We start from the raw sequence: 27,268 nt of genomic DNA, 5'->3' as shown, positions 1-27,268 counted from the left end.
ACTTGTCTCCTGGAACATTAAGGGGTAGTGTCATGACCGTCCTGGTGATCCGGTCGCACATGGGAGATCTGCTCGCAGGGGCCCGTTGCTGAGAACTTGTCGGTACCCTTTGGTGCGTGTTAACGCGAACGGACGCACGCGGGTGTGCGTTGGTACGATCAGGCGCACGCAGGTGCGCGATGGTGCGAACGAGCGCACGCGGGTGCGTGGGGTCACGAACAGGCGCACGGTTACTCGCGGGGGCACGCAGACTCGCCGTGCGACCGCTTTGGCGCCCTAAAGGCTACTTAAGGACTCTGCCTCTGTTTCCTTCTTGCTGTCCAGTCTACAGTGTGTCCGGTGATTCTGTTACCCGCTATCTGTTGCCTTGATTCCTGTTACCCGGCCTGTTCCTGACTACGTTCATTTGCTGCCTGCCACCGACCTCTTGCCTGTCTGACTATGTCTCCGTCTCTTCCCGTGTACCGTTGTTGTCCGCCTGTTACCGACCCGGCCTGTACCCGACTCTGCCGTTTACCTCCTGCTGCTCCGATCGGATACCCAATACCTGTTGCCACCAGCTGTCTACCATCTGCTGTTCCAGTCCGACTGCCTGAGCCTGCTGTCACCTGCTGACGACCATCTGCTGTTCCAGTCCGACTGCCTGTGCCTGCTGTCACCTGCTGACGACCTTCTGCTGTTCCAGTCTGACTGCCTGTGCCTGCTGTCACCTGCTGACGACCTTCTGCTGTTCCAGTCCGACTGCCTGTGCCTGCTGTCACCTGCCGACTGTCTTCAGCCGTTCTTATCTGCTACCTGTGCTTGCTGATGACGATCCGGATCTGCCTTACACCAGCCAGGCACTTGTGCCCTCTGAACTTTTGAATCCCTGTTACCACCCTCAGGGGTTCTCGAGCCAGAGGCTACGAGAGGCCGCTCCCTGCATTCTGGGCTCACCTACCAGGTATGTGACAGTACTGGACAGCCATGTCCGAGCCCACGCAGGGAGCCTCCCCTATGGACAAGCTCTGCCGCCATCTTGCCTGCCTTACCCAGGAGGTGAAGAACCTGCAGGAAGGTTACGGCAGACTGGAAGAACAAGTCCAAGCCCTATCTGCTACTTCGCCAGCCATCTCCGGGTCCTCTGCCCCACCATCGGTGGTGATGATGCCGCCCGAACCTAGGGTCCCTATTCCGGAACGGTTCTCTGGCAACCGGAATAAGTTCAGAGCCTTTCGTAACTCCTGCGAACTCTTTTTTGCCTTGCAACCAAGGACCTTCTCCCTCGAGGCAACCAAAGTAGGATTTGTCATTTCCCTATTGGCGGACTAACCTCAGGCCTGGGCACACCGCCTCTTGGAGCGGAAGGATCCATCTCTAGATACCCTGAATACCTTGTTCCTGGCAATGTCAAGGTTATATGAGGACCCTCAACTTGCTGCTACCGCAGAGGCAGCCTTACACACTCTGCAACAAGGTCGCAGGCCTGTGGAGGAGTATGTGTCAGAATTCAGACGCTGGAGCTCCGACATGGACTGGAACAACGCAGCTCTTCGATACTAGTTTCGTATGGGCCTCTCAGAGTCTCTGAAAGACGAACTGGCCTGAGTAGGTACCCCCGAGACTCTGGAAGCCCTCATAGACCTTTCGGTCCAAATCGACAGACGCTTAAGAGAGCGTCGTCAGGAGCGTTCCTCCACAACCACTCGCCCCGTCTGGATGATGCCACGTGTGCCAAGCTCCACTCATTCGGCCCCTTCTGCTCCTGCCACGGCACCGGACCTTTCGGAACCCATGCAGCTGGGGTTACTCCGACCATCCCTGACACCCGAGGAACGCCAACACCGCCGGGCTGGCAACCTTTGCCTTTATTGCGGAGAACCGGGACATTTTGTTCGCACTTGCCCTGCTAAGATGCGTAAGTGCCTTTTCATCCCTCCTGCTTCCTCGCCCGTTTTGTCTAATAACACCTCTCACTTGGCTGTTCCTATTCTTTTGCAGCTTCCAGGAAGGACTATCCAAACCCACGCAATTATTGATTCCGGGGCGTGTAGTGGCTTTGTGGATTCATCCTTTGCCCTAAGGAACAATATTCCTCTTCGGCCTAGGGAGAAAGGACTTTCAGTATTTCTGGCCGATGAGTCTGGACCAGTGACTCAGGAGACTTCCCCACTGTCCGCTATCATTGCCGGGGTTCACCAGGAGTTTTTATGCCTAGACGTCATCAAGTCTCCGTTGTTTCCTGTCATTCTAGGCATGCCTTGGTTGAGGGCACACAACCCACGCATCAATTGGGCCACAGGAAGAATTGAGTTCCCCTCAGCCTACTACCTCCAGCATTGTTTCCCGGTTGACAACAAGGACTCTTCTTCCCTCCTCTGCTTGGAAACAGACGCTGAGATCCGACAAGCCGTACCTAAGGATTATCATGACTTCCTGGACGTATTCAGTAAAAAGGGTGCCGAAACCTTACCTCCCCATAGGCCATACGACTGTCCTATAGAATTGCTGCCCGGGGCAGAGATTCCTTTCGGAAGAATCTTCCCTTTATCTGAGACTGAGTTGAGTACCCTGAGATCCTACCTGGATGACAACCTGGAGAAAGGATTCATCCGACCTTCCACCTCCCCGGCGGGTGCAGGGATCTTCTTTGTTGAAAAGAAAGACCATTCCCTACGCCCATGTGTGGACTATCGGGCACTGAACAAGATTACTATTAAGAACCGTTACCCCCTGCCATTAGTACCCAAACTATTTCAGAGACTAGGATCTGCTAAAGTATTCACCAAGTTGAATCTTCGGGGTGCCTACAACCTCGTCCGTATTCGGAGGGGTGACGAATGGAAGACTGCCTTCCGTACCCGCTTCGGGCACTTTGAATATCTAGTTATGCCTTTTGGTTTGTGCAATGCCCCTGCCACATTCCAACACTTTGTAAATGATATTTTTAGAGACTACCTTGACCTGTTTGTAATAATCTATCTTGATGACATCCTGATTTTTTCCTCCACTTTAGCTGATCACCGAGAACATGTCAAGAATGTCTTAGCTCGTCTCCATCTTCACGGCCTGTATGCCAAGCCTGAAAAGTACGTCTTCGAGCAACGAAGCATCCAGTTCCTCGGTCTGATCATCTCAGTAAAAGGGATTGAGATGGACCCCCAGAAAATTTCTGCTATCCAGGACTGGCCTGCCCCTTCTGACAAAAAAGGGGTCCAGCGATTTGTGGGATTCGCAAATTTCTACAGAAAATTTATTAAGGGATTTTCCTCTATCATTTCCCCATCACCGGACTGACCAAACAGGGTCAGAGGTTCCAATGGACCCCCAAGGCGCAGGAGGCCTTTAAGATCTTGAAAGACTGGTTTGTATCAGCTTCAGTCCTAAAACACCCCGACTCAACTCTGCCATATATCCTAGAGGTGGATGCTTCAGAAATAGCGGTTGGGGCGGTGCTTTTCCAGAGACAGGGGCCAAAGTCTCTTCTCCACCCGGTCGCCTTCTTCTCCCGCAAGCTATCTGAGGCGGAAAAGAATTACGATGTCGGTGATCGTGAGCTACTGGCAATAAAGGCGGCACTCGAGGAATGGCGCTATCTTCTTGAGGGCGCCACCCACCCGATCCTGGTTTATACAGACCATAAAAATTTAGAATATCTTAAATCTGCTAAAAGACTGAAACCACGTCAGGCCAGGTGGGCGCTCTTCTTCTCCAGATTTTCATTCCATATTACCTACCGTCCAGGATCCAAGAACACCAAACCTGACGCCCTGTCTCGCATGTATAGTCAACCAGAAAGCCCTTCGTCTCCGGATACCATCCTCTCCGCAGGGAACTTCCTCTTGCTCCAGGGAGATTTACTGTCCCAAATTAAGCAGGCCTACATAGGCACTGCCTCTCCACCCGACATCCCGCTATTACCCAGTGATGATCTCCTTTGGTACAAGGATAAGATCTTTGTTCCTCAGGAAGTACGAATTTTAGTTCTGAGCTCCTGTCACGACCATTTGTTGGCCGGCCATTTTGAGGTACATAAGACCTTGGAGTTACTTCGACGTACGTTCTGGTGGCCACAGATAAAGGAAGACTGCAGGAAATATGTGGAGGCTTGTACCACCTGCATTCGGAGCAAGGGCAGTAAGTCGAGAGCCTGGGGTCTGCTGAAGCCACTGCCCGTTCCCGATAGACCATGGAGGATGATCTCCATGAACTTTATCGTCGAGTTACCGCCTTCGGAGGATTATTCTACAATTGTCGAGGTGGTAGATAGGCTCACCAAGATGGCTCACTTTTTGCCCATGAGGGGCACTCCTTCTGCCACAGAGACGGCCAAGACCTTCATTAGGGAGATTGTGAGGCTCCACTGCATCCCCGCTAATATCACATCGGATAGGGGGGTGCAGTTCACCTCTAGGTTCTGGAGAGCGCTCTGCGGGGCCCTGAAAATTGAACTCTGCTTCTCCTCGGCATATCATCCTCAGACCAACGGCCAGACCGAAAGGACGAATCAGACGCTGGAGCAGTAACTGCGTTGCTTCTCTTCCTTTTCTCAAAACGACTGGGCCTCGCTTCTGCCCTTGGCTGAGTTTGCCTACAACAACTCTGTTCACTCTGCCACCAAGCAATCCCCGTTTTTTGCGAATTTCGGCTTTCACCCGCTATTTCTATCTAGCAATCTCCCTGAATGTCCGGTACCGGCGGTGCAGGAGAACCTCAATTTCTTCACGACAAACAATAAGCTTCTGCAAGAGACTTTGACCAAAACACAGGAGTACAATAAAGAAGTGTTTGATAGGAAGAGAAAGGGGGAACTGGATCTCAAGGTCGGGGATCAGGTCTGGTTGTCCACCCTGAATCTAAAACTGGCTTGCCCATCTAAGAAATTGGGCCCAAAATTTGTGGGTCCCTTTCCGATCGTGAGGAAGTTGAATAGCGTGGCATTCGAATTGAAGCTTCCAGAATCTTTTCGGATCCACCCAGTTTTCCACGTATCTCTACTCAAGCCTGCAGTTCTGGATTCTTTTGCCAACCGAAATGCCAGTCCTCCGGAACCCGTGATTATCGATGGAGAAATCGAATACGAGGTTGAATCCATTCTAGACTGTAGGAAGAGACGGAACCAGACTCAATTCCTGGTTAAATGGAAAGGATATGGGCCTGAGGAAAATTCCTGGGAACCGGAATCCAACATCTATGCGAAGAGACTAATCCTTGCCTTTAAAAGGTCCCATCCGGGTAAGATGGCACAATTGGGCATCCGAAGGCTGCCCCTTGGGGGGGGGCAATGTCATGACCGTCCTGGTGATCCGATCGCACATGGGAGATCTGCTCGCAGGGGCCCGTTGCTGAGAACTTGTCGGTACCCTTTTGTGCGCGTTAACGCGAACGGACGCACGCGGGTGCGCGTTGGTCCGATCGGGCGCACGCAGGTGCGTGATGGTGCGAACGAGCGCACGCGGGTCACGAACGGGCGCACGGTTACTCGCGGGGGCACGCAGACTCGCCGTGCGACCGCTTTGGCGCCCTAAAGGCTACTTAAGGACTCTGCCTGTTTCCTTCTTGCTGTCCAGTCTACAGCGTGTCCGGTGATTCTGTTACCCGCTATCTGTTGCCTTGATTCCTGTTACCCGGCCTGTTCCTGACTACGTTCGTTTGCTGCCTGCCACCAACCTCTTGCCTGTCTGACTACGTCTCCATCTCTTCCCGTGTACCGTTGTTGCCCGCCTGTTACCGACCCGGCCTGTACCCGACTCTGCCGTTTACCTCCTGCTGCTCCGATCGGATACCCAATACCTGTTGCCACCAGCTGTCTACCATCTGCTGTTCCAGTCTGACTGCCTGAGCCTGCTGTCACCTGCTGACGACCTTCTGCTGTTCCAGTCCGACTGCCTGTGCCTGCTGTCACCTGCTGACGACCTTCTGCTGTTCCAGTCTGACTGCCTGTGCCTGCTGTCACCTGCTGACGACCTTCTGCTGTTCCAGTCCGACTGCCTGTGCCTGCTGTCACCTGCCGACTGTCTTCAGCCGTTCTTATCTGCTACCTGTGCTTGCTGCTGACGATCCGGATCTGCCTTATACCAGCCAGGCACTTGTGCCCTCTGAACTTTTGAATCCCTGTTACCACCCTCAGGGGTTCTCGAGCCAGAGGCTACGAGAGGCCGCTCCCTGCATTCTGGGCTCACCTACCAGGTACGTGACAGGTAGCATTCACCTATGAAGTGAATGATGGTGCTCCAACATTTAAAGCTCCTCGGGTCAGATATCGCATTGCTGAAGGAATGACATTTAGTGGAGGTGGACTTCCACCATATGCGTAAACTGGCAGGATTATTTATCCTGCTTCACAAGCTCCTCCCATATATCATTCAATCTGTTGTTCAGGATGACATAGACTGTGAAATATCACTGTGTTTACACTTAGCATCTTGTACTAGCAAGATAAGCAACATGTATGCTCCCAATACCCCCGTGTAATTCTTTCTTCACTGAAATCCCTGCATAGATTTTACATGACCCTGATACTCTTCATATTGTTAGGAGTAATCTTAAATTGGTGGTGCATTCGGCCAAAGATTGGAAATTTTGTCAATGGCCAGTCTCTGTGCCTTCTCTACATACTGAACACCCTCCCACCCCTCTTTTCCACCCTTCTCTTCCACATGATCTCGGCACTTCAATTTATTCTCCATCCCAGGATTCTTTTGCCAGGTTAGACTATTCCCATTTCGCATGGAACCCTTTCTTTCCAGCGTTCAAGACACCACCATTCATGACCTGGTTATTTCAAATCATAACCCTATTTCCCTCATGTTGCTGAATTTGGTTGCTAAACTATGGCAATATCTTGCTTATTTGAACCAAAAGGAAGATTGTCTCAATGTCCTGCATTCTGCCTGATGGGAATACAAAGATAATAATGCAGAACATGCCCATGATCACAATTTGTTCTGAGAGGTGGGTAAGGCCTTTATCCTCAGAAAAATCATAGCCTACATCTCTTCACTTAAAGATGTTTCCATGGAGAACTACCGTAAAGCCAGTGATGCATTACATGCTGCTCACATATTGTTCTCTTCTATCCCTACGCTAGCTCACAAGTCGACCTGGCATGTGGCGAAGTGTGAGTTTGACCTATGGGCAGAACACCAGGAACAATTTAAACATACATATTTTGATTTCCAGCTTTACAAATCTGGTAATAAAACCAGGAAACTCCTTGCACATTTAAGTAAGGCCCCTTTTTAACCATCCCACATTTTAGCTTTAAAAGATGACATGGGGACCACAAAACTTCTCCACAGAGTATATTATAGATCTTTGAGACTCATTATGAGAAATTATACTCTCATGACCCTATAGATCAGGCTACCACCAAGCTCTTTTAGATCAGCTAAAACTAAGTTCCAATCCCATCTTTGGAATCTCTCTAGGCTCTAATTATGGCTATTAAATACTCTGTGAATGGCAAGGACCCTGGCCACAATAACTATACAGTAGATTTGTACATGGTGAACTGTGATATCATCATTCCATCCCTTCTCTCAGTGTATAATATAATATGGAATGGCAGGGCTTATCTACTGACTGGAACCCAAGATTTTATTAGTGTGTTAGAACAGAGGGTCTGAGTGTTTGGAAGTCACTAGCACCACACCCCTGGGGAATATAGAATATGCAAATAGAAAAAGAGTGGAGCTTTTTGTTTGGTGCAATATACAACAGACAGTAATTTTATTAATACAAAATAGTATAACATTAATAAAATAAAGTTTTTACATGTATTTTGGCAGTTTATGCAGTTTACTCAACATGTTTCCCTACAAAAATAGCTTCTTCAGGAAAAAATTTTATGGATGTTGTACATGTAAGCTACAATGAAGATTACAATTAGTCATTGAGCGATGATTACAAACAAAACAATGAAGTTGAAAAAACAAATATGTATACACAGTCTTACTGCGACAGAATGGCACGGCTGGGCGAAAGATGTTACCTTATGTTGCTTCACCTTTTAGCCACTGGGGGTGCACACGCAATGACTGCTGGGCTTCCATGATCGCTTGTGACAGAGTGACAATCGGGATCTGTGTGTAAACACACAGATCCTGGTTCTCTCAGGGGAGCAGAGACAGATTGTGCTTTCATACTATGTATGAACACCGATCTCCCTCTCTTCCGAGACAGTCCCATCACCTCTACAGTTATAACACAGTGAGGGAACACAGTTAACCCCTTGAGCGCCCCCTAGTGTTAACCCCTTCCTTGCCAGTGGCACTGCCTCTGACGATATCCCTCTAGGATGAAATATGTAACGCTGACTGATGCAAGCATGCTGGATATGAAATTCTGACGATCTTTATTGCCATTTTTATGCCCGTATGTAACTTCATTCTTGTAAGTGTACTACAATAAAGTTTTTTACATTTTTATAAGCGGGCTTTACTATGTTTTGTTGCTTCACCTCTTGCCTTGCATGGTATGTGTAAACTATCTGGAACGCTGGAGCCTGAAGGGTTTTGATTGCTGCTTTTTTCAATCAATGTATGGTGATTGAGGAGGATTGACATCAATTTGAATAGACCACATCCTAGTGATCATCTTTCTATCTGAGAGAAAGTAGAAGTTGTGCTGCCAAAAAATGTTTTTCATGCTCTACTCTATTTGCGACCTGGTAAGCGGATTTGACACACATAGGTGTTGTGTGATCTTTCCTGCACTCCTCAGAAAAGGGGGAGGTCTCCTCACTATTATTAATTATTCCTTACATTGGTTTCTTCAATGATGGAATGTGTATAAGCACTGCAACTTGGACTATATATTTTTAAGTTTGATGATCAATGAACTGTGCTAGCCGCTAGTGTTTTTTCTTTGTGTTATTTTAGCGCTGTTACCTCACCTTCTTTCTATAGGTATTACTGATGGGCACTAATTGGCATAATATGTGAGCACACATTCGCATCATATGTGGCCACAGATTGTCGTCCCTGGTGGCCATGGGTGGCATACCTGATGGTCATCAGTGGTGGCCATCACTGGTGGTCCTGGTGGCATCCCTGGTGGTCCTGAGTGGGCATCCTCAGGGGGGGCTGTGCTGATAATCAATCAGTACAGCCCCCCATCAAGAGAGCAGTCAACCAGCTCTCCTCTACTCGCGTCTGCCAGACATGAGTGAGGAGATGCCGATACACGGCTCTTCCTATTTGCAAAGGGATCAGCTGTGATTGGACACAGCTGATCACATGGTAAAGAGTCTCCATAATAGACTCTTTATTGAGAACTGTGTTGTGGTGTGTCAGGCTGACACACACCACCACCGATCGGCGTGCTGCCTGCCCCCATGGGCACGTGCAAGCTTGTTATCCTGACCATGTCATATGACATCCGGTCAGGATAACAGAACCCTTTTCCCAATGTCATTTTGCTATATGGCAGGTGGTAAGTGGTTAAAAGCAATATATGATAATAATATGTATATTACTTACTTGATTAACCACTTGCCACCCAGGCCAATTCTAACACTTCTCTCCTACATGTAAAAACCATCATTTTTTTGCTTAAAAAAATTACTCATAAGCCCCAAACATTAGATATTATTTTTTAGCAGACACCCTAGGGAATAAAATGGCGGTCGTTGCAACTTCTTATGTTACACAGTATTTGTGCAGCAATTTGTTAAATGTGCTTCATGAATTAAAAAAAAAAAAAACAATAAAGTTAGCCTTTTTTTGTACAATGTGAAAGATGATGTTATGCCGAGTAAAAAAATACCTAACATGTCACTTTTGGAAATTGTACACGCTTGCGGAATGGCGGCAAAGTTTGGTACTTAAAAATCTCCATAGGCGATGCTTTCAATTTTTTTACAGGTTACATGTTTAGAGTTACAGGGGAGGTCTAGTGCTAAAATTATTGCTCTCGCTCTAATTTTCACGGTGTATGTAACCTGTGTGTGTATCTGGCTCTAATACTTAGCCAGTGCCTCACCAGCCACTGACCTCCCTGCATGTCCCTGATTCACATATAGAACAAGCTGAAAATGGCCTGTGATGTTCCCATATTCTTCAAAATTCTTATAATCCAAGGGGTTGATTGATAACAGTGAGAAGATATTGCTATCCACTCTTCATTATGAAAACAGTATTTCTTAGTACTGTGGCCTGCATTTGTGCCCCATTCATAAAATGCTGACTGTGGTATTAAGTCTGCAGTGCTTAACATGGAAGAGAGAACCCTGTAATTGAAAAAGAGATGATTATGTGACTTTGACGGGTCCACACAGCTTTTTTCTTTTTAGCCCAGTTCTTTCTTTTTTTTTTTGCTCTCCGCTAGTCAATGAGAATGGGTGGTTGTTAAAGAACTATAACAAAAAACACTTTAGATCATGTCAAAAAACATTTGCAAATAGTCAAACATTTTTTATGTATCCACATAGAGTTAACTATTGTGCTCTACATCACATTCTGGGTATCTTTAAAAAAAAAAAAATCAGTTTGGACAGTGTAAACACATTTCATGCACATCGTACCAATGCTCCTAACTATAATCCCATGACATTTATTCATATAATGCAGACAACACTGAAGCCAATAATAATATAAAGGGAGATAGATTTCTGTTGCTCTAATGCTGCTCCTATAATCTGTATGTACCATATGTCTAATGTATGTATATATATTTAATGAAGTACACATGCATTTAATTAACATATTTGTGATAGAGTGAATATGCTTTGATGCACTAATTGCCGTGGAAGCTGTGGGCTGGTAACCTAGCAACATTTGTATCCTTAGGCAACAGTATATACGAGGTTTTGGAAGGCATAGTCAGGGCTCAAATAAAATTTTGCTGCTATTTGTGTTTTGCGTTTTTTAATCTTCCCAACAAGGAATTGGACAAAAGAAAACATAAAAAAGCCAAAACACATAATGTATTAAAAATCTGTGAAAAATGCGTATGCAAAAACGCACTGCAAAAACCACTGCAGTAACAAATAAAAAGCAAACTGCAGAGGTGTCAACCAGGCCTTAGAGGCAGCAAACCCAAAGCAGAATTAAAGCCATCGATTTAACAGTTTCAAAAAACACTTACATTCCCAGCACGACAGGAATGTAACTGTCAAACTGGATGTGCTCTTAAACTAACTGTCAAACCTTTAAATGGCTGGCATCATTACTGATCACATGTGCAGCATCATGACAGTTGCAGATCAAAAAGAGGCCAAGATGGCAGCTTCCTTGGCTGAAACAATAGGGGGGTTTAGTTCCGCTTTAAGGGAGAAGGAGAAGTGGTCCCTACATTGCCCCATCACAATCCCCCTTAAGGCAAAGCTCCACACAAAAAGTGAAGCTCCACTTGTTTGACTCTCCCTCAGCTCCACTGCCACATATGGTGTGAACTAGGCCTTAGAGGAAGCATACCCAAAAGGGAACTAAACCCATCAATTTAACAGTTTAAAACAACACTTACATTCCCAGCACATGACAGAAATGTAACTGTCACATTGGCTGTGTTCTCAAACAAACTGTCAAACATTTAAATGACTGGTATCATTAGTTGCAGACATTTCCTCCACTACCTCATTTGGCACCTTTCGGGGGGGGGGGGGGGCGAGTACTTGGTTTTGATAGGTACCCACTCCCACTTCCGGCTGCCTTTGCCATGGTAATCTCAGCCAGAAGTTCAGCCTCCCTCCTCCTTGCCCCGCCGGCAGGCCATTCACAAAGCACAGCACACTTCGCGCATGCACAGTAGGGAACTGGCTGTGAAGCGGCAAAGCTTCACTGCCAGTTTCCCTTAGCCAAGATGGTGGCAGCAGCATTGAAAGCCGATTAAAAAATCAGCTTAGCTGAAGACACCACTGGATTCGTGGACAGGTAAGTGTCCTAATATTTAAAATCTTTTGGAAGGAGCCTGGAGTTCCACTTTAAGGTGAATGGAATTAGAGGCACAGCATGAAATGTTCAAACTAAAGTCAGATACTGCTGGGGGCAAACAATTAATCTCCTTGTTACAGTAGTGGACCAATGAATGCTTAAAGAATGCTTCAAAAATCTCATGTTTGAGAAAGGGGAAGTTCATGACTGATGAGCATATAAGAAACAGAAATAGCCCCCTTATATTGTAACATGATGGAAGTCTGTGCATTTTCTTGCTGTATAGTGAATGCACTTCTGTAACTTTATATTGATAGCCTTCCCAAGGATTAAAAATAGCTTTTTATTAGGGTTGGCACCCAGCTGGTGTTTTCCTAGTCTGGCCAGTACAAAGAACAACTCTAGCCAATATTTATACATGAAAAAGAAAAAAAGGCCCAGAAAAGGTTGCAACTCTAATTCATCAAGAAGTACTACATGCTAATATCAGTTATACATTTTCGTACACCATTTACAATAATATAAAGTGGGAGTATCTTTGTCTTTCAGCAACCTTTTTTAATCTTTGTTAATCTCTTTTCCACATCATTTTAATGCTGCAACACATCTCCAGCCGTCACCTTCAACGATTTCAAGTATAGTGGAGTGTAATGGTACGATCTGAGCACACCATTTGTTTTCACTAATGGTGGTCTGCAGCTGTTTGGGCTGAATTAAAATATGGATTTGTCACATTATAAAAGCCTATAGACACATTGAGAGCAGATTTTACAATGACCGTTTTCTATGTTCTCTTGTTATTTTTTGAGCTTAATGCGAAGCTCAGACTACACTGGATATTCAATAGTTTTAGGGCCCTGAGAACACACTTTATATTGTAATAAAAGTATAAAGTAGAAACAGGCAATAGACAGTAAAAATCCTAACTGCAATATTACTTTCATACATTGTAGTCTCTGCCAGATAGGAACATACTAAAATACTACTAAGGCAATTACTAGTATGTACAGTAGCTAAATAATAAGTTCACATTTAAAAAATATACTAAAGTGCATTTTTTTTCAGGAACTATCTGGAATAGAACTATCTGCTGATAGCAGGTGCAATGTCAGGCTTCTGCAGAATCCCAGTACAGCCTGCCTGCACCCCCTGTATAGGCAGACATTTAATGAGGAGCAGGAAGAATCAATGAACTATGAGAGTGCTCCCCAATGTCTTCACAGTTCACGAAGAACTACAAGCAGTCTGACATGATGTGGACGGTATTTGCAGTGTATTAATTCACAGAACTCTGTGATTGAATGGATGACACTTCTGTATGGGCAGAGCCCCACACATACTCTCTGCTTTTAAAATGTGACAGCTGTCATAGGGAGGGATCGAGGGGTGTGGGCATATGCTCTTCAGTAACATGTGTGACCCTAAATAAGGGGATACCATGTTACTAAAGGTGAACTTATCCTTTAACCAAAAATAAATGAGACTAGTCACAATACCGCATCATGTTTTGTTTAAAGCAGACCTTTCATTAAAATTAACTTTCCCCACTGTATTCTTCCCTCTCCACAATCTTTTGCATGTGTTTACCTGCCCCTTGGTTTTATTCTTGCCTGGGATGAGAATGAACCCTGCACCTGGAATCTCCTGAGATGGTTACATCACATATCCCAGGAGGGTTCAGATTCTACACAGCTCTAGCCACTTGCTTACTGGGCACTTAAACCCCCCTCAGTCCCAGACCAATTTTCAGCTTTCAGCGCTGATGCACTTTGAATGACAATTGCGCGGGCATACAACACTGTACCCAAATGAAATTTTTATCGTTTTTTCCCACAAATAGAGCTTTCTTTTGGTGGTATTTAATTACAGCTCGGAGTTTTATTTTTTGCTAAACAAACCAAAAAAGATGCAAAAAAAAAAAAAATCATGTTTAATATTTTGTTATAAAATTTTGCAAACAGGTCATTTTTCTCCTTCATTGAAGTGCGCTGATGAGGCGGCACTGACAGGCTGCACTGGTGGGCACTGATGGGCTGCATTGGTGGGCACTGATAGGCTGCACTGGTGGGCACTAATAGGCATAGTTAAGGCGGCACTAATAGGCACAGATAAGGCGGCACCGATGGGCACAGATAAGGCGGCACTGATGGGCAAAGATGGGCACAGATAAGATGCCACGGATGGGTGGCACAGATGGGTGGCACGGATGGGTGGCACGGATGGGCACTGATAAGTACCACTGATAGATGGGACTGATGGGCACTGATAGGTGGCACTGATAGGTGGCTCTGATAGGTGGCACTGCTGGGCACTGATGGGTGGCACTGCTGGGCACTGGTAGATGACACTGATGGGCACGGATATGTGGCACTGGGGTGCAGCACATTTGTTAAGGCAGATTGTGGGCACTGCTGGGTGGCACTGTGGGCACTGCTGGGTGGCACTGCTGGGTGGCACTGTGGGCACTGCTGGGTGGCACTGGGCACTGCTGGGTGGCACTATGGGCACTGCTGGGTGGCACTGACGGGGGGCACTTACTTTTTATTAATGTGGCACTGGCAGGGGGCAGGTGGGCACTGTCAGGGGGCAGGTGGGCACTAGCAGGGCTGGCCGTGATTGGGACTGATATCCCGATCACGGCCGCCGGTGATCGGCTTTTTTTTTTCTCCTCGCGCTGACAGCACAAGGAGGAATAATAGCCGATTACCGGCTCCGTTATATCACATGATCAGCTGTCATTGGCTGACAGCTGATCACGTGATAAGGGGTCGGGATCGACCCCTTGCACGGATCGGTGATCAGGCGAGTCTCGTAGACTCGCCGATCACAGAGCGCGCCGCGCGCGCCCCTCAGGGGGCGCGCAGGCCGCTCATGCACGGGACTATGTCAATAGACGTAGTCCCGGAAAAGGAGATCCGCGATGTAGCCGTCATTCGGCTATAGCGCGGTTCTCAAGTGGTTAAAAGAAGAGAAGAAGTATGCTTCAAGAGGTTGGCTGCAAGAACCTAGAAGAGACAGATGACTTCCGATGGGGTAAGTTAGAAAATGGTGTGGGACCCAGCAGTCGGCAGTGGAAAGATGAAATACAGCGGGACTGAGCTGAATTCACTTGGTGGGTAAGTATTTTTGTGAAAGCCAAACTTTACCTCCACTCTTAACACTTTTGATCGTTTTGTTTTTGACAGGTACCCAATCCCACTTCTCAAAATCTCACCTGGGCAAGAATGATATGTGCTTAGGCATGCCGTCTGCCCCCACCCATGCAGCTTCCTGGGACCAATGAGATGTCTCAATGATGCTAGCTCAGTCCAACAGCACCATGCAATCTTTTGCATGGACAATAGTGATCTGACTGTGGTTCCTCAGGAAGTCACAGCTGGCTGAACTCCAGGCACTGGTAAGTACCTTTTTTTGTAGCAGTTAAAGTTTATTAATTCATTTTTTTAAAGACTTCCTTAATATTAAAGGGTCAGAATTTAATTAACAAAAAAAAAAAAAAAAGATCACAGAAGGTTTTCGCTTTAAATACATCTTAATAGGTTAATCTACACTACTAATGTAGTCAGGTAGATTTTCTGATCCTCAAATGTGGTCTTCTTTTATGGGATTTAAAAAAAATATTGATTTACAATTCTTAGCACTTATGAATTCTTACTAAACAAAAAGCTGAGTGTTATCTAAATTTCAGATCTAGGAGATTCTTAGAATTGCACTGACTTACAGCATTGGCTCTAAGAATGTTCACGTATTTTAACTATGCTCAAAAGAGGGGCCAGAATAGTATTGGAAAGCCACAACTGCAGCACTTCAGTGTTAGACAAAAGTATACAGTATATCTTTCCCGAGATGAAGCTTGCAGGCAGTCCCTGTTGCAAGCTGAAACATTTATGAAAAAATTGAAAAATCCACTAATAGAAATGAATTTCATATATCCATGTGTTTAAATTGTTTCCCCTAGCATTGAGTCAGATTAAATTACATTGTTGTGTAGATTCAATTGTTAACCATGACCAGGACAATTTTTGCTATTCAATGTTGTACTACTTTAACTGCACAGTCATGTACACTAATTAAATGTATGTCATTTTTTTTCACACAAATAGAGCTGTATTTTGGTGTTATTTTATCACCTCTGGGCTTTTTATTTTTTTATATATAAATGAAAAAAGACCAAACATTTAGAAAAAAAATGTATTTTCTACTTTCTGGTATAAAACATATCCAATAAAAAAAATTGTGATTGGACACAGCGGGAGCCAATCAGCAGGTCCGGCGGGCCATGATGGCAGCCGGACACCCACGATCGTTCGTAAGAGAGGCAGAACAGCAGCCTGCCTATGTAAACAAGGCAGACTGTTGTTCTGTTAGGAAGAGAGAGATCTTGTGTTCCTGTTAATTAGGAACACAGATGTCTCTCTTCATCTAGTGCATCCATCCCCCATACAGTTAGAAATCATTCCCTAGGAGCACACTTAACTCTTTGATTGCCTCTGATGTTAACCTCTTCCATGCCAGTATCATTTATACATTAACAGTGCATTTTTTAGCACTGATCACTGTATTGGTGTCACTGATCCCCAAAAAGTGTCACTTAGAGTCAGATTTGTCTGCTGCAATGTTGCAGTCTCACTAAAAATCACTGATTGCTGCCATTACTAGTAAAAACAATAAAAATAAATAAAACATGCATAAATCTATCACATAGTTTGTAGACACTATAACTTTTATGCAAACCAATCAATATATGCTTTTTGTTTTACCAAAAAATATGTAGCAGCATACAAATTGGCCTAAATTGATAAGGACATTAGATTTTTTAAATTTTTTTATTGGATATGTTTTATAGCATAATGGAAAAAATAGTAAAAAATATTGTTTTTGTTTTTAAAGTTGTCAATCGTTCTTTATTTATAGAGCAAAAAAACAAACAAAAACAAAAACATAGAGGTGATCAAATACCACCAAAAGAAAGCTGTATTTGTGGGGAAAAAAGGACATCCATTTTATTTGGGTACAACATCGCATGAACATGCAATTGTCAGTTAAAGCAACACAGTGCTGTATCGCAAAAAATGGCCTGGTCAGGAAGGGGGTAAAACCTTTTGGGGCTGAATTGGTTAAGGACTTGGTGGCCAGCTTCCCGGCCCACTCCTTAACAATCAGCTATTCTACACAGAATTTGGATCAATCCACCTATATGGATTTGAATCATTCTGAAAGTTTGGAATTTGTTAGAAAGTGATTAAACAGAAATTAACAGAGGGACACAGAGTTCTAAATGTTTGTAAACACAGAACTTTGTGTGTGATTGGACACAGCTAATCATCTGATTTCAAAATCATTGGCTGAAATAATTTGCCAAACTCATGTTGTGTTCAATCACAGCAGGGGAGCATGCACATGCGTACCCCAAACCCAGAAGACAGGCAGAGATGTTCAGGTACATAGTCCAGCCTGCCTGTGCCACCCATCCTCAGTAAATCTACTGTGGGTGGTTGGTAAGTAGTATAAGGAAGTATAATCTGGGTTACAACACTTTCCCTTTTCTTATTTCTGAATGGATGAGACTCTCAATATGAGTCTGTGTGATCTTGTAGATGCAACAGTTGCTAACATTTTGAAAAAATAAAAAGACAAACACTACTATTAAGTATCAAGTATTTTTAGTATCTTACAATTTCATAATAAATTAGATTTTCAATAAATTCCACACATGTATTGCTTTGCTACAAAACTGAGATACTCCCAGTAGTTGGAGATGTTATATAGGGAGGCAACTTCCTGTTTAGGGTGTGCCAGTGTCCAGCACCTGAAGGTGGACTATAACCAACATAGTAATTACTATGGCTGTGTCCCGTGATGTACTTCAAAAGAAAAGGATTTTATAGCTGTTATAAAAATCCTATTATGTTCAGTTTGATGTTTTCTGTAAGTCTGAAATCCAGGAAAATATTAAAAACATAATTGAATCCACTAGATAGGAAACATCTGCTACACACTGGTAGAATCACTTCCATCAGCAAGATTTATTGCACAAATAGTACAGCTTGGGTGCCTCCAGCTAAAGGACTGCCCATCTAGAGTGATTGTCCTTCAGGTGGGGGAGATGCATTTTTCTATAAAGTACTTTAGTCCAACATGGTCCTTTCTTGCTTAAAGTGGGGCTGCACACAAAAAAAATATTCCTAAAAAAAATAAAATAAAAACATTTGTAATTTTTTTTAAACTCAATTCTAAATGGCTGTTGCTAGGGCGTCCCTCGTAGTCTGCGTCCTTCAGTGCCTGGGCTGGTGACACCACTTTTCCTCTGGAAAGGCAGGGCTCAGCTCTGCCCCCTCCCTCTTGTCAATCATCTGGGACATGTGACAGGTCCCACATGATTGTGTGGCCACTCATGGCGTGTGGTGCCACTTGCGCATGCGCAGTGGGTGCCTGGCTGTGAAGCCACAGCCGGGCGCCCACAGTTACAATGCCGGCGCCGCCGAATGGAGGGGGGACCAGCGGGGCTTCGATACCCTGCCTCGCTGGACCCTGGGATAGGTAAGTGTCCGATTATTAAAAGTCAGCAGCTGCAGTATTTGTAGCTGCTGACTTTTTTTTTTTAATGGGCACACCACTTTAAACTCTGTTGCAACATTTACAGACAACGTTTACTTTTCAATTATAACAATATATATTGTATGCACGTTGTTTATTGTAACTATAATAATAAATGTAAATGTTTATTTTACAGCTTTTCATTTAGCTTTTTTTACATTTAGCTTTTGGCCAAGAAATCTCCTGGTGTAGAGCTAAATAAGGTAGGGGATACAGTCGTGTGCGGGAAGCTGTCACATATATAGCAGCTTCCTTGCACAGACACAGCCAGCTAATGTATCTCTGTACGCCAGCTTAGAGTTTGTTGAATTCCAGAAAATTGGTGGTCATTTTTTTATATATTTGTTGCTGACTTAGTGGCAGTAGTAAGAACTACCAGCATTTGATATACCCACACAGGGATGGATGGATGGATGGATGGATGGACACACACACAGGGATGGATGGACGGACACACACACAGGGATGGACGGACACACAGGGATGGACAGCCATGTCTCACCCTCGGCTTATACACGAGTCAATAAGTTTTCCAGTTTTTTGGGGGTAAATTGGGGGCCTCGGCTTATATTCGGGTCGGCCTATACTCGAGTATATACGGTATGTGTCAGTAATATTATTTAAACTGGCACAAATTCTTTCCTCAATTAAGCCCAGGAAGTTCTTAAATGAACTAGCTCCAGAAATCTTTTTAACATATAGTTTTTAACTATATGATAAACATTTTTTAACTAAATGTAGTTCTTCTGCTACCATCGTACTGGTCGATTGCTGCCACGTCAGCGACATCTCTCAGCGCATGAGCGGCAGCCAGCGGTCGGACCGGCATGCGTCATCTCCACCTGGACCTGACGGACTTCCAGTGGGGATGGATATAACACGCACAGTAGTTCATGCTGTCCGCAGATGCTGATAGGCTTCCAATTTATGTATTCTGTCTCCACGATCTGGTTCTACTACTCCTGAGGTAACCGATTAACTTTTTTCTTTTTGCACACCGCTAGCTTTATTAAATGTATTCATGGAATAGTTTCTCTACTTCATACTAAATTGAAAACCCCTTTGTTTACATTGTAGGTTACATATTTATTTTAGTTCCTGTTCTGCCTCTCTATATGATTACCTAAACAGACCATACAACCATATCCATACTGGGGTACCATACAACCATATCCATACTGGTGTAAATGCTACACTGCTGTCGGTTTGCCTCTGGATAGACCCAGACAACTTTGATTACAAGCGAACTAGTATACTACGTATCCTGCATTACTTTACATTATTACTGCATGGTAAGCTGTCAGCCCTGTTTTACCTATTCTTGTTTCTTTATATTTAGGATCAAATTCAAATTAGCCTTTCTGGTGCGGTTCACCCTTGATCAGTGTATAGTCCTATCCAACCAATACCTTTTTACATAGTAATCATTTTTTATATGTATTTTCAATTATTATTTACTACCGTATATTCATTTGATTGTGATATACATAGTTTGGCATTGTTGGCAAGCTCTAGAATTAGGCTATATTTACAATGAAATATTATATGTCTTAAATTTTCTTACCATACTACATTATACGTCCCAACTACCTGACTAATGAAATCTCTTTGTGTTCATTTTCTTCTTTTTTTATATGTTAATAATATTGTATATTTATTTATTTTTCTTCCTTTTTTTCTGATGTATGTTTAATCGAATTTGTTATGCTCCTGAAGAAGCGTATCTCTACGTGCAACATGTGGAGCAATTAAAAGGACATGTATACCCGGATTCACATTCTGATCCACAAGCCCGTCTATTTACACTTGTAACAGGAATATTATTATTGGAAGTTTGATTCCTAGTAGTCTGGTTATACCACTATTTTTCTGTATTGTACGTCATTTTTTAAAAAAATTTGATGCGGGTTTCCCCTTACTATCCATACCAGACCTGAAGGGCCTGGTAATTGAATTTGGGGGAACCCCACACTTTTTCTTTTTATCAATGACTTTCAATGACTGTCCTCTGTTTTACGGGGAGTCGACAATTCATTACAGCCACGAGTGATTTTAAATGACTTTTTTTCCTGCAGAAATTACACTTTGTGCAGGGACAGTTCTAAGCATGGGAAACTTGCGCCCCTTTACAGGCATACTATACACACCCACCATGTATGAAATTTAAAGAAATATTACACTTTTATTGTTTCACTTTAAGCATTATTAAAATCACTGCTCCCAAAAAAACTGCCATTTTTAAAACTTTTTTTTGCATTGATACATGTCCCCAGGGGCAGGACCCAGGTCCCCAAACACTTTTTAGGACAATAACTTGCATATTAGCCTTTAAAATTAGCACTTTAGATTTCTACCATAGACTTGCACAGGGTGTTCCGCGGCTTTTCGAATTTGCAGCGAACACCCCAAATTGTTCACTGTTCGCCAAACAGGCGAGCAGGCAATGTTCGAGTCGAACATGAGTTTGACTCAAACTCGAAGCTCATCCCTAATGTCAAGCAATGTTATGTGTATAACTACTTTATTTGCTGTGATGCATGCTGCATAGGCACAGTTTAACAGGAAAAAGCATGCATGGTCTGGGCAATCCTCAAATAGCATTATTTGCAAGAACAAGTTAACATATTAATTAAAGTAGACCCAAAGCCAAAACCTTTTTTCCCATTTTATCACCCCTATCAGGTTTTTGTTTGTTTATTTTTTATTTTTTGCTATCTATATCTCATTGGAGATATTTCCCATGTCTTCTTGTCAAAAACAGAAAGAGAGAGAACATCCCTGGTTTTCACCAGGGTCACCAGAACTAGTATTCTGATTGAAAGAGTTGCCCTTTATTCCTGTTCTGGTGACAACCCAAACATTGAGATTTTCATTCACTTTCAGTGTTGGTGATAATGGTAACAGGATAAAGGGTTGGGCATATCTCCCTATCAGGCATAGACTGTAATAAAAAAATTGCATGTTTTGTAATTCCTTTCCACTTTATCCATAAATAATGTAACAAAAATAGCTTTTAGTTATACTTTGATAAAGTGTACTTGGCTTATTGCACACTTGATAGAACATAAGTACTTATACACACTAGGCTAGAGCAGTGGTTCTCAACCCTGTCCTCACGTACCCCCAACAGGCCATGTTTGCAGGTTTTCCTTTATCTTGCACAGGTGCTTTAATCATAGTCAGTGGTATTTTGGACAGCTATTTTTTCTAAGAGAAATTCCCAAAACTTGGCCTGTTGGGGGTACTTGAGGACAGTGCTGAGAACCACAGAGCTAGAGCATTGTTATGACCCATACACACGGTCGGACATTCCGGCAACAAAATCCACCGGATTTTTTCCGACTGATTTTAGCCCAAACTTGTCTTGCATACACATGGTTGCACAAAGCTGACGGAAAATCTGATCGTTCAGAACGCAGTGACATAGAACACGTACGACAGGATTATAAAGAGGGCAGTAGCCAATAGCTTTCCTCTCGTAATTTATTCTAAGCATGATTGACACTTTGTCTGTTGGAATTGTCTACACATGATCTGATTTCAATTATCGGATTTTGTTGTCGGAAAATTTTAGATCCTGTTCTCAAACTTTGTGTGTCGGGAATTCCGATGGAAAAAGTCCAATGGAGCCCACACACGATTGGATTTTCCGAAAACAAGATCCGATCGCACATTTTCCTTTGGAAAGTCCGACCGTGTGTACAGGGCATTAGAAATCTTTTACCCAAGCTATAAAAGTATTAAAATTTGAATGCAACTCATTGCTATAGAGTAGTGTAGTGTATGCATTGTTTATGCAATAACATTTATTGGCTTCCATTTTCATCCAATATTATATAAAGAAGTTAGTGTGTATGACCTGCTCATTTTTCTCATGTTGATAATCATCATTAGTGCACATAATTTTATTGAATATAGTGCATGACCTGAAAATTCAAATACGGCAGAAGTGTAACCTTTGGCAGTCAGGTGCACTTAGTTTGACTAGGCTTTCATCTCCATTGAAGGATTTCACACACATAATAATTAGGCTACTTCTTACCAGTTTCTTATTAATGGTTATTTAGTGTGAATAAGGTTAATGGAAGTCTTTTAGAATGACTTAAGAGGATTTCTGGGATTTTTTTGGGATCGGTTGCAAATGTTTTTACTAAAAATATTTTGAACAACGCATAGGTAGTACTTGAATTTTGTAAGTATCATATGTATTTGTAACTAAACGAATTATGGGAAACATTGACCCAAAGGGCTTTTGGAAAATTATAGCCAAAGAAATTGACCTGTAGATCATATTATACCCTAGAACTAAAGTTGGCCCCATGGGTATGGCTATCAACAGCATAGCAGTACAGAAAGCACAATATACATACAAATATTAGTGTACATATGTTTTTAGAAGAGCAAAATATAAATTTCTGTTTTGACTTACTGTAGCTGTGCCAGAGACAGTTTGTGCATTTGTATCTGTGACACTCTGTTCAGAGTGTGTCTGCACCGAAGGGTACATACTTAACGTGTGCTCTGGAACTGTGGACTGTCCTGTATAGTCTGGAGCCTGATGGGGATGTGGAGTTGTATATTCTGCTGGAATACCATTTTGGGTTGCGGCAAACTGAGCAGAGGCATATGGTTGAGCCATTGTGTCTGGAGGTGCTGTAGCTTCCTGATTACCCTGAGAAAAAAAAAAGGAAAAAGTGATAAGCATGGTCTGGTCAATAGAAAAAAAATTGTACCTAACAATGTATTCAGAACACATAGAGAAATCAAATAACACTAAAAATAATGAACATAATGTTTAAACAGCTAGTGCTGTCTATACTCCTGTCCCTTCTGTATTGAACTGTATTGTGATTGTGCTGCCCCCCCTCCCTATATTGTAAAGCTCTGCGCAAACTGTTGGCGCTATATAAATCCTGTATAATATTAACAAAAATAATAATATATACAAGAATGCTGAATGAAGTAAAATATAAGTGGGGACATACTGTACATGAATACTGGTGCATGGGAAATAATGTTGTCAAAAAAAAATTTGTGGATCACACATCAGGTAAGGTGTAGATGTTAAAGTGGTTGTAAACCCTTACAAACCCATTTGACCTAAATGTAAGCCTAGATTAAGGCTTACCTGTAGGTCCAAGAAATATCTCCCAAACCTATACGGTTTAGGAGATATTTGTCCGAAGACGGGCACCGCTGTCTACGGCGCATGAGCCGTAGACAGTGGCGCACAGGTGCACTGAGCGCGGCATCGTCGATGACAAAGATGCCGCGCAATGCCGCGCGTCTCGGCTCCCGTGCGCATGCGTGGGAGTGACGTCATCGCTGCTCTGGCGAATCACAGTGCCGGAGCAACCAGACCCACGGAGACCCACTAAGAAGATGGACGCTCAGAACTACAGGGGACAGCAGTGACTTTGCTGGCTCCTGTGTCAAGTAAGTGACACATAATGGGCTACTATGGCAAAAGCCAGAGTAAATATATGCAGCCTTTTCTTTTTTCTCACAAATGTACACACACATACACAGACACCAGAAAAGTTACACATGCAAATATAAATAAAAAAAAATTGTTATAAGTGGATGTAAGCATTTTATCATTTAAAAAGTTAACCTTTGGGTGCAAATATTTAAAATGCATTTTAAGTCGTTGGCTGAAAAGCCACACACACCTTCACTGCTCAATTTTTAAGCTGTATTACAATAGGGAGCAAGCAACTGATTCCTTCTCATGGGCAACATAGACAGTTTTTGTTCCTGTTTCCTAAATCAAGTCATAGAGTGAATATGAATGTTTCTAGTCCATTTACAGAAGAACATTGCACATCAAAAATTGGATAAGAATTGTTTAGTTTCACAGATATCAGTCATAACAAAAATTGTACTCCTATGGGAGCAATGCTCTATTCTTTGTGAACATGTATGTAATTAGCTACTATCACAATCAATGTGTTTTTAAGATTTACATTTTTAAATCAATACAGATTGGCAACATTTGTGCACATTAATATTACTTTATATTGTTTTTTGGGTATGTTTTCTTGCAAACCAATTCAACAGCACTTACTTGAATAGAGCTCACATAACTACATATTCCCATGCAGTGGAAATCCCAATAAAATTCACTAGACACTAGAAATGCTTTAAAAGTCTCAAAATACAAATTCCATTTTAGAGTCGCAGTATGGGATTTAACTCATTAGAATATGTTCATTTGACTTTAGGTAAAGATCAGTCTATTTCCACTGCACATTTTGAATTCCTGAATACATCTCTGTGTCTTTTGTAAGTAAATAGGGTAGGTGGGTTGTGTGCCAGGTGGCAGCCCTAAAGTAACATCGGTACATTACAGTCTATTGCTGCAATAGCATGTGGCCTTTATGACTGTAGAAGAGAATTAAGCTCTAAACTCATAGATTATTTCTTTGGTAAACAAGTTGTTTTGTCTGTGAGTGAATAACCTGAAGCATGACATTTAAATGATTATAAAGATATTTCCAACACAACAGGGTTGTATCTTACTGACATGTGCTCTGCCAATGTTTCAAATTTTACTGCATATCATTTCCTGCATTCAAATACAAATTAACAATTCTGAAACAGCTGGTGAGGTTGTGTGCCCCTTATGTACATATATTTATATATATATATATAATATAAGTTTTTACATACTTTAAAAAAAATCTTTGGTTGCACATGACAGTCTATATCTATTTGTTCAGCATTAAAGGATAAACTTTCACCTTCCCCTTCTGACCATCTCTTACATCAATTATTTAAAATGTCAGACCTTATGTCAGATTTACAACCTTCATGAATGCTGCAGTCTATATAATACAATACTGTGTGTGCATTGCCTCCTGGCCAGACAGTAAAATGGACTTCCCATAATTACAAAAAAAGAAGCAAGAGGGAGATGAGATAGACTATCCAGTAAATACAATATATATATATATATATATGTATATATATATGTGTATATATATATATATATATATATATATATATATATATATATATATATATATATATATATATATATATATATATATATATATATATATATATATATATATATATATATATATATATATATATATATATATATACTGTATGTAAAAGAAAAAACTTCAACAATTGTATACTTTAATGCTTTTAGTTAACATGGGTGTTCACCTATTGTAGGTATATGGAAAATTGCCAAGTTAAATTATAAAAGACAATTTCATAACAGCTTAGCCAGCAATTCAACTGAATTGGCATGCAGTGGTGCAATATTTGACTTAATATACTGTATGTGTCTAAACTATAGGAGTTCTAATTTGGTCTTATCAAGAAAATATCCATTATCATACTTTCCTTAACTGAATAAATGTTTCAATTTGTGACATTCTGACAGGCAATCATTGTATTGCCTGTAATGAATTAATGGTGCATCTACCATGAGAGGAGTTAATGCTATCTAAAAGTATGTGTAGTATTATCACATGATCTTTCACTGCATATTTTCTAGCTAATTTCTATTTTCTGAACCAAAATTCATCACCTCTGTTAGACTGCCCATTAGTATAAACCCACACGCATTAGAAGCAAGTACCCATTGATAATGCTGTAGAAAAGAGAGGTTGCACTGATCAGGTATACAATGTCCCTTTATTCATAGAAACCATTTACTATTTAATTTCTTTAAAAAAATCAAGAACTTTAATTTTTGTACCCTACTGTTGTAAAAAGTGAACATTTTATGGGATTGGATTACTAAATATCTAGATGCTGTTCACTTCGCAAAATACATTTTAGTAAATAAGCTTATCCCTGTTCTAAGATTGAATGCCTAACTAGGTTCAAGAAAAGTTGTAAATTAAAAAGCCACATTCTTGCATTAAAAAACAGCTTTGCCTTAGTTACAAAGCTCACAGAACAATTACTTGCAAAGTGATCAATTTTTATTCCTTTAGTGCAGTTCATAAACTCTTTTGTGTTTATGAGGTTGGTGTTGTCTTGTTTGATTTAATGATCGTGTTACATTTCACACTGTTACATAATCTTTGTTGCTGCAATTACAATGTAGTTGTCTTTCTAAGTTCAGTCATATTCAAGTTAGTAGTTAAAAGACTAATTAGGAAGCAAATAAGGATTTTCCTACCATGTGATTAGATAAGAATTTTGCCTCAGGCTACCACTTCTCAGAGAAGGCCAACATTATTTTTACTTCACCTCATGAGCCTGCAATTCATTGCTAGATTAATAAAGCTCTGAGCTTGTGATGTAAAAATAGTGCATAGGCATGTACAGTCAATATATTAGCATAGCCTCTACTGTAAGTAGGAGTCTTCAGAATGGATGAGGCAATGGAGACACTGGTGGTAGGCTACATAATGTTTTGCTCTATGTGGCAATGGTGTTGAAATCACACCACATTCATTCAGACCTTGCTTGACCTACATCAAGGTAAATATCTTTGTAATATCCATTTTGTTAGACGATTTATTAACATTAAACCAACAGAAAAAGAAAGATATGTTAACAATCAAGTCTAAACTGTGCTTTTGCAGTGTTGTTACAGTCCACATTTTTTGGGGGTTTCTGAAGTCAAGCTGATGATCGTATTAAACAAACTTATATGGTTGTCAGATTGTATTAACTTAAAATGTACATGAAGAAACCTCTTCTTTTATTGGATTAAGTTGACTATTTTAAGATATTAAAAAAGTCTAATTTTGTAGAGTACAAATATATAGATGTTGGCATTAATTCAAAGATTCACCCAGTTACTGTACAGTATCTGCAGTGATAACTTCTTTAATACAATAATACAA

At 42.1% G+C, this 27,268-nt stretch overlaps 1 protein-coding gene across 9 annotated transcripts in view; it reads right to left on the bottom strand.

The window, feature by feature from the left end:
- RBFOX1 (RNA binding fox-1 homolog 1) overlaps nucleotides 1–27,268 on the bottom strand; it is a 1,314,070-nt gene that overhangs the window by 675,671 nt on the left and 611,131 nt on the right. For all 9 annotated transcript variants that reach the window (XM_077448827.1, XM_077448822.1, XM_077448828.1 and 6 more), the window contains exon 2: nucleotides 22,879–23,121. In XM_077448827.1, coding sequence (XP_077304953.1) covers nucleotides 22,879–23,121 — 243 coding nt within the window. The remainder of the gene's footprint in view (nucleotides 1–22,878; nucleotides 23,122–27,268) is intronic.

This window comes from Lithobates pipiens, unplaced genomic scaffold (assembly GCF_037356315.1).
Source record: "Lithobates pipiens isolate NorthernLeopardFrog02 unplaced genomic scaffold, aLitPip1_a1.2 Scaffold_22, whole genome shotgun sequence".
Taxonomy (NCBI): domain Eukaryota; kingdom Metazoa; phylum Chordata; class Amphibia; order Anura; family Ranidae; genus Lithobates; species Lithobates pipiens.
Note: the sequence above shows the minus strand (reverse complement) of the source record. Positions and strands in the feature narration are given on the sequence as shown.